We start from the raw sequence: 12032 nt of genomic DNA on the forward strand, positions 1-12032 counted from the left end.
TTCAGTCATAAAGGCGTGTTTTATTACTTGTGATCGTCAAACCTCAAGACTTGTAATGGGACTGCATGAAAACTGGGGGGAGGAAAAAAAAGGCTAATGACCGGCTCAGTACATTCTACTTTCATCATGACACTACGGAGCTGAAAGCATTGCAATGTCAGCAAGAGGAGTGTACCTATATCTAAGCACCCATAAATTCAAATTATTACTAAAATAATATTTACAGGCTCTAGACAACACATCCTTTGGAAATCGTATGTATATATTATATTATTTACAAATATAAACCATATATTTATATGTATTGCATACATATTTGCTTGGTTTTCCACAATCTTACTGATTGATCAAAGAGTATTTTTAATTCATGTTTCCACGCGCTGATATGATCCAGAATGCAAGTCTCACATTGTTTTCGGGATAACTTTTTTTGTTGTTGTTAACAGCGGCAGCATTGTTTCAGTTATTGAACTACTATCTATTTCTATATGGTCTTATCATGGATGTCCGATCCAATACAGAGCGGCGACATTCCTTATAAAACAAAAAAACAGCCTGGCCTGATCCCTTAATAGGTAGAAGAGAAAACCAACAGAGGAGCGGACGTCAACAAACAGATGCACAAATACAGCCAACTGAGTGGAGGACACAGAGAGAATGGTTCCAGCTACTGTTTGAGTGGAAGCTGAAGAGGTTTAATAGTGGGTTTGTAAGTGAGAGCGGCAGCGGAAGAAATCAGTCCACGTCCATCTCTCCGGATGGAGGCTTCGTCTGCTGATTGCCTTTGCTGTCTGCGCCTTGCTGTGCCGTGGGGCCATTGTGGGCCCCGTCGCTTTTGTCACCTTCCTCTACGAGCTCCTCGGTTTTGGGTTTGGGTCGGTTGAGGATGGGATTGCACACGTCCTCTAACTCCTGCAGTTCAACACAGAAAACAACAGTTGCATTTATTTACTCAGCAGATGCTTTTTATCCTTATGAGTGAGGATAAAAGAAGAAAAGATATCTTATCATCATTAGAGAGCAGCAATGTACAAATCACAACTTTAAGTAAGTTTTTTTTATCTTTGAAAGAAAGTGTCTGGTGAATAGGTAGAAGAGAGTGTGTTTCCTACAAGTGGCTTTTGTCAAGCACACACTTCTCACCTTCGTGAAGTACACTACGAATTACACAATGTTTTCACAGAAATGAAAGTTTCTAAATTAAGGACTTCTTACAAGTCACTAACTACTAATAACCACCCAGGCTCATTGTGGATACGTACCTAGGTCTAGATTTATAGAGAACGCAAAATACGTACCCAGATGTTTTCGTACATTTCGTTTTCAAAGCAATTATTTAACAGAGGAACTAAAGCCGGAAGTGCTTAATTTGAGCTGGATCTTGCCGGATCCTGTTCCGAAAAATGTCAGATATTGGTGTTTTGCATTCCAGTATTTATTTAAATGGATGCGATTATTGTTTTGTGCGCAGTGGGAAACAAAAATAAATAATGGAATAGCGGCCTACCTAAATAATATTTGTATTTTCAAATTGGCAACGAGGCAGTCAGGCATATTTTCATATTTAAAACCACAAGTAATTCTGATAATGAACCTGATTCAAAAAGAGACCTCGAGAATCTAAAACTGCACGAATGGATCTGGATAGCATGAGACAGAAGCAAAGCGATCTCAAGTCAGAAGAGGTAACTGTGGGCTCTTCCTAAAGATTAGACTGAGTCATTCAATTATTATTTACACAATATTTTTACAGAAATTAAAGTTTCTAAATTGAGGACTTTTTACAAGTCACTAACTACTAATAACCATCCAGGCTCATTGTGGATACGTACCTAGGTCCAGATTTCTGGAGACCGCAAAATACGTACCCAGATGTTTTTTGTACATTTCGTTTTCATAGCAATTATTTTACAGATGAACTGCAGCTGGAAGTGCCTAATTTGAGCTGGATCTTGCCGGATCCTGTTCCGAAAAATGTCAGATATTGGTGTTTTGCATTCCGGTATTTATTTTAATGGATGCGATTATTGTTTTGTGCACAGTGAGAAACAAAAATAAATAATGGAATAGCGGCCTACCTAAACAATTTTTGTATTTTCAAATTGGCAACGAGGCAGTCAGGCATATTTTCATATTTAAAACCACAAGTAAATCTGATAATGAACCTGATTCAAAAAGAGACCTCGAGAATCTAAAACTGCACGAATGGATCAGGATAGCATGAGACAGAAGCAAAGTGATCTCAAGTCAGAAGAGGTAACTGTGGGCTCTTCTTAAAGATTAGACTCAGTCATTTAATTATTATTTATTTATTCTCTTGGCACATAATAGTGAAGGGGACTGAAAAGTGATTGTTCGTAAGATTTATCTCTGTAGCTGCATGTTTTTTTTAATCCATGACTGACCTATAACAATATATGGCACAAATAATTAAAGATTTTTCAGAAACGTGATGCTTTTTTTTGCCGTTCACTGTTCAACGACATCATGTTCCGGGAAAAATGAAATTGTGTGATGGACGTCGGTCACAATAACTTACTTTCAGGTTTTGTTCCAGAAATTATTAATTTACAAATTAAGCACTGTTTTGTGGCCTCCAGAAATGTAGACCGGGGTACGTATCCACAATAAGCCTGAGTTGACAAATAACATTTTCACTGTGGATTTTTCAACAAAATGTTCTTTAATAGGACAATTCCCCACAACAATTAATATTCTGTCATCATTTACTCACTCTGGGCTTGTTACAAACCTGTTTAAAGCATTTTGAAGCTGAATACATGTAATCATTGACTTCCATTGTAGGAATCCAAAATGGAATTGAAGTCAAAGGTTACAGGTTTTTGGCTTTCTGCAAAATTTTTATGTTTTATGTGTGAGTGTTTAACAGAAACTAATTGCAAATTAATTCAAGAAAAGAATGAGTAAATGATGACAGAATTTTCATGACACAATTCTCAGTACCTTAATACAAAACATTTGCAATATATGTAATTATATTAGCCAATATACAGAGATTATTAGACAATAAAACTGAAATGCCTGTTTTTAAGACCCCAATAATTCATTAATATAGAGCAGGGCCTCCTTTTGTGACCAATACAGCATCAATTTGTCTTGGGAATGACATATACAAGTCCTGCACAAAGGCCAGTGGGATGCTGAGCCATTCCTCTTGCAAAATAGTGGCCAGGTCACGACGTGATGGTGGTGGAGGAAAATGCACCCCAAAGTGGCTCAATAATATTTAAATCTGTGACTGTGCAGGCCATGAAAGATGTTCAACTTCAATTTTATGTTCATCAAACCACTCTCTCATCAGTCTTGCTATGTGTATTGGTGCATTATCATCCTGATACACATCTTCAGGATACAATGTTTGAATCATAGGGTACACAAGGTCCTCCAGAATGGTTTGGTAGTCCTTGGCAGTGACCCAGCACTCATCTAGCACAAGCGTTTGGTCTAGGGCAGGCGAGTCCAAACTACGGCCCGCAATCTGTTTTGTGGCGGCCCGCGAGGCTTTTTATAAATATCAATAGAATCTGGCCCGCTATACAAAAATGAACGTGATTCAATAAATAACCACCGGGTGTCGCTATTACATGCTTTCAATTAAGCAGCAGTTCTTGTTATGATCTATCTATCTATCTATCTATCTATCTATCTATCTATCTATCTATCTATCTGTCTGTCTGTCTGTCTGTCTGTCTGTCTGTCTGTCTGTCTGTCTGTCTGTCTGTCTGTCTGTCTGTCTGTCTGTCTGTCTGTCTGTCTGTCTGTCTGTCTGTCTGTCTGTCTGTCTGTCTATCTATCTATCTATCTATCTACACACAGTTGAAGTCAGAATTATTAGCCCCTCATTGATTTATTTCTTCTTTTTTAAATATTTCCCAAATGATGTTTAACAGAGCAAGGACATTTTTACAGTATGTCTGATAATATTTTTTCTTTTGGAGAAAGACTTTTGTTTTATTTCGGCTAGAATAAAAAGCGGTTTAAATTTTTTTATGAACCATTTTAAGGTCAAAATTATTAGCCCCGTAAGTCTTCAGAACAAACCATTATTATAAAATAACTTGCCTAATTACCTTAACTTGACTAGTTAACTTGATTAACCTAGTTAAGCCTTTAAATGTCACTTTAAGCTGTATAGAAGTGTCTTAAAAATATCTAGTCAAATATTATTTACTATCATCATGGCAAAGATAAAATAAATCAGTTATTAGAAATAAGTTACTAAAACTAATATGTATAGAAATGTGTGGAAAAAATCTTCTCTCCGTTAAACAGAAATTGGGGAAAAAATAAACGGGGGCTAATAATTTAGGGGGGCTAATAATTCTGACTTCAACTGTGTATATATATATATATATATATATATATATATATATATATATATATATATATATATATATATATATGCGTGTCTGTGTGATGTATGTAAAATTTGGCCCGCGACAACGTTTGTTTTTTTGCATCTGGCCCTCGGCCCAAAAAGTTTGGACACCCCTGGTCTAGGGAATGCCATGATATTGCAGCCTAAACCATCACTGATCCACCCCCATGCATGACTCTAGGTAAAAAACAATCTGGGTGGTACGCTTCTTTGGGGCTTCTCCACACCACACTACAAATTATTTTTATTTGACAAGGCATCTAAATAATATGGTGCTCTGGTGCGAGGTGCTGCAAAAACAGTGACCTACGCGGGTGTTAGGTCTTGGTGGTCTGAAAAGTGTGATTACATGGGAATAATAAAAAAACAAAAAAAAAGTACAAACCTGAATCTTCTGAATGATGTCTGCTACTTTGACTGCTGGGTCTTGAGCAAAAGAGAGTTTGCTCTGCGCGTTCATCTTGGTATTCATCCAGCCTAAAGCTTCATTCACACTCTTCTCAACAACACCCATGTCCTCTGCGCTCAGGTGCTCGTAGCGCTCGTCCTGTTGGTGGTAAACAAGAACACAGTACTTAAAGCGTGCAAAGATCTGGTCAAAACTTTGCAGTAAAAAGTTATTAGCCATGAAAGAAATTAATTAAGTAAGAAAGTAAGCAAAAGCTAATCAAATAGCACCTTTCACTTACAATAAGTATTTTTTTCTAAAACCTTACAGCCACAAAACAGAAAGCACAATCACCTAATAATCTACACTTTCAAAATCTAACCATTTGCTCTTCCCCTAAAAATGACAGATTATCTATGATATTATCAGTTTGATGGCTTGGGTCCACTCCCCTCCAAATTGATGCGACAGATGAGAGGAGGAGTGCAAAAATACAGTCCCACCCTCTCCACAATATTATGGTTCAATTGGAAACACCTCATCGTGCTGAAATAAAAGACACACAAAAATGTGAATTGTGTCATCATTTAATCACCCTTTACTTCTATTCAAACCTTTGATATAAGAAAATAAGACAATATTTTGAGGACAGCTGAAAACCTGTAACCATTTATCTCCATAGTAGTTTTTCCCACTATGGAAGTCAATGGTTACTGATTTTCAGCTTTCTTAAAAATATCTTCTTTTGTGTCCAACAGAAGAAAGTTTGGAACCACTTGAGGGTGAGTAAATATAGTGAGTAAATGTTTATTTGTGAACTATTCCTTTAAAATTAAAAGTGATTATGTTCCCTAGAGGAAAGATTGAGACATAAGGTACATTAAATAGCTTGTAGATGATGGAAAGTACGCTATGAAAGTAGTTAGAATCTGTGCAATTGTGTTATCCCAAATAAAACCCAAAATGAGGTTGAACATCTCTCCAAAAAAAAAAAAAAAACACAGCTGGGTAGAATTTTACTTAACAGTTACAAAAGTTAAAGCTTCATCAAATACTTTATTCTTTAAAACATGTTTAAATTTCTCTGCTCACTAAGATGATTTTCACTTATGCTTATCGACAGCTTTTTTGAGATTTTTTTTTAGTGGATGTGAAAAATCCCTCACTGTAAAATCTCACTGTGTGGAGTTTGCATGTTCTCCTTGCGTTCATGTGGGTTTCCTCCGGGTGCTCCGGTTTCCCCCACAAGTCCAAAGACATGCGGTACAGGTGAATCGGGTGTGGTACATTGTCCGTAGTGTTTGTGTGTGAATGAGTGTGTATGGTTGTTTCCCAGTGATGAGTTGCAGCTGGAAGAGCATTCGCTGCGTAAAACATATGCTGGATGAGTTGGCGGTTCTTTTCGCTGTGGCGACCCCAGATTAATAAAAGAACTAAGCCGAAAAGAAAATTAATGAATATTTGTAATCGAGTTAAAATCTGCCCCTTTTCATGCTTGGTTCAGTCATGGTGTGTTAAATATCTGCACTGCAGTGTGAATGAAAATGTGAACAGGCCTTGACTGTTTACCTTGTCTCTATACATGTCCACCACCTTCATAAAGAGCTGTAGTTTCTTGCCAAGCTCATCAAATGCTCTGGGTCGGCCCTCGTGCTCTCTGTACCGCTCTTCAATGGGCTCACCATATTTCTACAAAAACCCAAAGACAAACAAAATCCTGCTCTAACAAACGATAACAGAGGCCTGATTTTTTTTTTCAAACATTCTCAGAAATGAACAGGGGCTTGTGACAGGATTCATAGTTGAATTTATGGTAACGCTTTAGTTTAGGTCACAATTCACGGTATTAACAGTAACAGCTTAATAAACTTATGAGGTAGGTAGTGTAGTAGTTAGTGAGGTAGAAGTTGGGTTTAAACTGAGTAGGATTAGGGTTGCAGAATAAGATCCTACTTTTTAATGACTTTTTACTTTTTTAATTTCTAACTATTAATGAGCAGTTAATATCTTATTAACAGGCAGGTGGTTAATAGCATGAATTGTGACCTAAACTAAAGTGTTACCTAAGTTTTCATTTAATTTTTTTAATTCAATAACCATATGACGTCTAAGCACATACTTTGAGTTCAGCCAGCTTGTGCTGGTAGATTTCTTTGTCCTGGTCCTCTCCTTCTTCATACAGCCAGTTTTCTGTGTCCTCCAGCATTATGGTGAGCCGATTACTTTCCTGCAATAGAGACATATTAACCCTCCCATATCAACACACATATGTAAGTATTTTCTGAATTGCAGGAATTCAGGTAGATTATAAAGGGAATAAAACATAAGCTTGTCTGAGAACATCAACTCTGGATAACAACGAAATGATGTGCTCACATCTTCAGTGACATATTTCTCGTAGATGCCACACAGCTTGTCTCGCAGGTCGTAAACGTACTCCTCCACGCCATTTTTGGCATCATTCCTCTCCTTCTCCAGCTTGTCCTGTATGATCATTTTTTTCTGGAAGAGACAATGCTTTACTAGCTGGGCTTTGAATACATTCACTACTGACATTTACTTCTATCACCCTATTTGGACAAACAAAAATTAAACACTGTAATTAACCAGATTATAAATGAGACAGCAAAGATTCTCTTGTGAAAAGACATGTGCTTGATTGGATAGTTCACACAAAAATTATCTTTTCTTTATGCTTAAGTGGTTCCAAACCATTTTAAGTTTCATTTCTGCTGAAAACTAAAAAAAACATTTTGTACAATACTAGAAACCAGTAGCATTGACAATCATAGTAAAAAAACAAGGCTATTTATTTCCAACATTCTTCAAAATATCTTCAGGGTTCAATCATATTTGGATGAACTATACTTTTATACTTTTATACTGACTATTCACTTGCAGCGATACACTAGCATTTTTTTCTGTATATTTCATGATAATATTCATGAATTATAAAGAATTCATTGTCTACTTAAATGTTTGTAATACACTTAAGCCAACCCAGGCTCATTATTGATATGTACCCTTTCATACATTTCTGTAAATCGTAAAATACATCCCAGGAACGACTTTTTGTTGCAGTTTTTGTTTTTGTGAATCCATCAGAGGCCTTAGTGTTTACTTTTTGAGATCTGAAATTTCTCTTGCGAGTGCCATTCGTGCCTGCTCTTCTAACGTAAATCCACCAGGGGCCACTGTCGACTGACTGACCGACCGATACCCCCACCCACCCCCTTCCTAAACCCAACTGATAGCGTTTTCCAAAGCACTGAACCGAGTGTTTTCAAAACTAATCCAGAAAAAGAAAAGCCCTTGCGCCAGTCTGATTATTTACTATGTTTTCAAATCTTCTGTTCTTCTGAAAACCCTGTTTTCACTCTGTTATTTACTTATTTATTTAGTTTTTTAAAATGTATTTTTGTTTTTGTCTTACCCACCTTCTAGAACAAATTTTCATCAGACTCAAATCCCATTGTTACAGTCAATTCCTCTCTGCATCTCAAGTCTGCCGACGTATGTGGCAAGCCACTGGGCAATCTGGTAACAGCGGAAAAGTCATCATACCGCGGCATCATACCGCTCTGTAGCGTTCGTTTGAAAGATGAAATCCAGCCATACGGACCAATGGTTACCAAATTCGTGCTCTCCAGAAATATATAGAGGGGCACATTTTCACAAAGAGCTTGTGTTTAACTTTGGTTTGAAAAGTGCGCCTGCTGCGCCACCGCGTCACCCATAATAATACTAAAAACAGAATATTTTTAAAAATTCTTAAGATTTACGTGAAAAAATTACTTCATCCACTCGTTGTGGCTTGTTTATGAAAGAAATTGAATGTCATGAAATGTGCCATTTCTGGTCATTCAAGTGATTTCAGAAATGAAGCAGGGCTTAATTAATTAATAAAAAAATAAGATGTCATGCTTTGAAATCACATAACCAACAAAACTAAGATTAACTACTAACAAATACTCTCATGATTTTTTTCTTGACAATAAAAAACACAACCGCAGAAAAATCTGTGAGGCCAAAGTTCAGACTTATATTTAGAGCCCTATAGTGTGAGATTACATGGTATTTTCATTTTTAATGGCAAAGGATGAAACAGTGAGTGTGTGGCATGACTCTAATGCTAAGCGCTGTGCTTGCGCTTCACTGACGCAATGATCTACTAATATCTTTTCCCTAAGGTCTGAATTGAGCTCTGTCATGGATATTTAGGGCAATCGCTAAATCCCTTGTAGATTTTAGCAACACGCAGAGTACAAGATACAATCAGTTGTGCTGGCATGTGTCATAAACAGGAGCTACCAAGAGACAAGTATAATGACTTTGTATATATTATCTCTGAAAGTGCAAAAAATTTAGCTAAGACTTGAGATGGGGATCAAAAAAGGCAGTCTGGATTTCTGTAAAGAGAACAGATTTTTACTGAGCTGAGTTGAATTAATAGCAACACTCAGCATGTTCTCCAGGGGAAATGAGGCAGGCTAAATGTAAATGGAAAAAGCACTAGACTCACTTCATATTCAACAAAATGGGTGAGCACATCTCGATCCAGCTGACGGGTGGTGTTGGCCAGAATGGGCAGATCTACACTCTTCACCTTTGACTTGGCTTTGCTACTGCTTGCACCTTGATCCTGCTTATCACCGTCCTTTAACAAAATGTCAAAATATACAATTATCAAGAAAGCTGTGTTCTTTTAAGATGTCATTTAAAAAAATTGGATGGATGGATGAGTGGGTGGATGGATGAGTGGCTGTTTAGATGGATGGATAAGTGGGCGGGTGAGTGGATGAATAAATGAGTGGCTGGATGGATGAGTGGATGGATGGGTGAGTGGATAGATGGATGAGTGGCTGGCAGGATGGGTGAGTGATTGGATGGATGGATGGGTGAGTGGATAGATGGATGAGTGGTTGAGTGGGTGGTTGGGTGGATGGATGGATGAGCGGGTGGATGGAAGAGTGGATGGATGGATGGATGAATGGCAGGATAGGTGGGTAGATGAATGGATGGATGGATGAATGAATGGACAGATGAGTGGGTAGATAAATGGATGGATGGATGGATGGATGGATGGATGGATGGATGAGTGTTTAGTTGGTGGATGAATGGGTGAGTAAGTGATTGGGTGGGTGGCTGGTTGATGAATGGATGAGTAGGTGGGTGGGTGGTTGGTTGGTTGGTTGGATGGATGGATGAGTGGCTGGATGGATGGGTGGATGGATGATGTGTGGATGGATGAGTGGATAGATGAATGGATGGAGGACTGATTAGTTGGTGGATGGATGAGTGTGTGGGTGGTTGGTTGGATGGATGAACGGATGGATGGAGGGATGAGTGGATAGATATATGGATGGATGTATAAGTGAGTGGGTGGATGAATGGATGGATGGATGAATGGATGGATGGATAGGTGAGTGGGTGGGTGGGTGGTTGGATGGATGCTTAAGCGGGTGGATGGATGAATGGATGAGTGGGTGAGTGGGTGTTTGGATGGATGGATGGATGGATGGATGGATGGGTGTACGGATGGACGGATAATGGGTAGATAAACAACCATCTATGGATGGAGGAGTGTTTGGTTGGTGGATGGATGAGTGGGTGGGTGTTTGGTTGGATAGATGGATGAGTAGGTGGATGGATGAGTGGGGGTGATTTGGCAATTGGATGGATTAGTGAGTGGATAAATGGATGAATGTTTTAGTGGATGGGTGATTTGGTGGTTGGGTGGATGGATGGATGGATGGATGGATGGATGAGTGAGTGAGTGAGTGAGTGAATGGATGGAGGGATGGATGGACGGGTGAATCAGTGGGTGGGTGATTTGGTGGTTGGATAGATGAGTGAGTGGATGGAAGGATGGATGGATGGATATACAGTAGAGAAAATAGTTTGAATAGAAGGATGGATGGACAAACGAAAAAAATTTATATAATTTCTATAATAAAGGACAGACAAACAGACAGTTAGGTTGGCAGATAGATGTGTAGATAAAAAAAAGGATGAACAGGTGGATGGATAAAATGCCAGACAGATAGAAGTACAGTTGATGACTTTCCTGTGGAAAAGAAGATTTATTTCTAATTAATTTTACTCCCTTTAGAAATTTATTTGTTCAATTGGCTACGCAACAAAACATTGTTGTCCAATAACTCACGAAAGTTAATTAGGAACTTTGCTAGTTAATCTAATTAAGGTTGTTAAGCCTTAAAATTAAACTTTAAACTGAATACTATGCAAAATAACTTGTAAAATATTATGTACTGTCATCATGGCAAAGACAAAATATATTTGCGATAAATTTCTAATCATTTTGCCTTCAACTGTATTCATGGACAGATAGATCTACAAAAGGATTGATAAATGGATGGATGTATATGCATATACTGACATTTATGAAGATAAAATGTACCTTGATGCCAGAGTTATTCGCTCTCTCCTCTTCAGAGGGCTGTTCTCCTTGGCCTTCCTGATCCACCTGCATTTTACTCTGTTGACAAATGCGTAAACAAAGTATCAGCAACGCGTTTCTTTTGGCTTGTATGTTAAGTTTTTTTAGTCTATAGTCAATAGACTATATGGCACCAGAGTTTCTTGACTATTGCGTAAGAATGAGAGTATTGTTCCTAGCAAAATTGGCCTTAAAAAGGGTATTTTTTCATTTTCCGTCAGTCTTATTACACAATGTAACTAGAGAAAGTTTGGGTTTTAAAGATGAAAATGATCAAAACTCGAACAAAAAAAACAACTCATAAAAAATGAAATGCTAATGGTCTAATCCGATTTAATTTATTAGGCTAAGCTAAGCTAAAAGAGACTTCATCAAAAAGAAATCGTCTAATTGGAATAAAAAATTGTTCAAGTCAACTGTATAGGAGACTTGAAAAAAGAGCCCTTTTCCGTCGGTGCAATAGCCTAGTGGTTAGCGCGCCGATATATGGTGCAATAGCACGTCCGGGCGTCGCAAGTTCGAATTCCGGCTCGAGGACATTTCCCTACCCTACCCCCTCTCTCTCTCTCCCACTTTGCTTCCTGTCTCAATACTGTCCTATCTAATAAAGGCAAAATAATAAAGGACAAAAATAAATCTAAAAAAAAAGCCCTTTTCCAAAAGTGTAGTTTTGCTTAAAAATCTTTTCATATTTATCTGGTAACCATAGTAATTTCAGTTAGGACCACATTTAAGACATAAGAACAGCATTTCCAAAGTGCGTTATCTAACTTAGGTGATATTAC

General features: G+C 37.8%; 1 protein-coding gene across 1 annotated transcript in view; it reads right to left on the reverse strand.

Moving 5' to 3' along the window:
• Positions 1–12032, reverse strand: part of hspa4l (heat shock protein 4 like) — a 35926-nt gene continuing 23894 nt past the window's right edge. Inside the window, exons 13-19 of the mRNA XM_685413.10 lie at positions 11209–11286; positions 9310–9444; positions 7164–7289; positions 6907–7014; positions 6357–6476; positions 4785–4946; positions 1–912 (exon numbers count right to left, since the gene is read on the reverse strand). Of these exons, the coding sequence (XP_690505.2) occupies positions 736–912; positions 4785–4946; positions 6357–6476; positions 6907–7014; positions 7164–7289; positions 9310–9444; positions 11209–11286 (906 nt within the window). The 3' untranslated portion in view covers positions 1–735. The remainder of the gene's footprint in view (positions 913–4784; positions 4947–6356; positions 6477–6906; positions 7015–7163; positions 7290–9309; positions 9445–11208; positions 11287–12032) is intronic.

This window comes from Danio rerio, chromosome 17 (genome assembly GCF_049306965.1).
Source record: "Danio rerio strain Tuebingen ecotype United States chromosome 17, GRCz12tu, whole genome shotgun sequence".
Taxonomy (NCBI): Eukaryota; Metazoa; Chordata; class Actinopteri; order Cypriniformes; family Danionidae; genus Danio; species Danio rerio.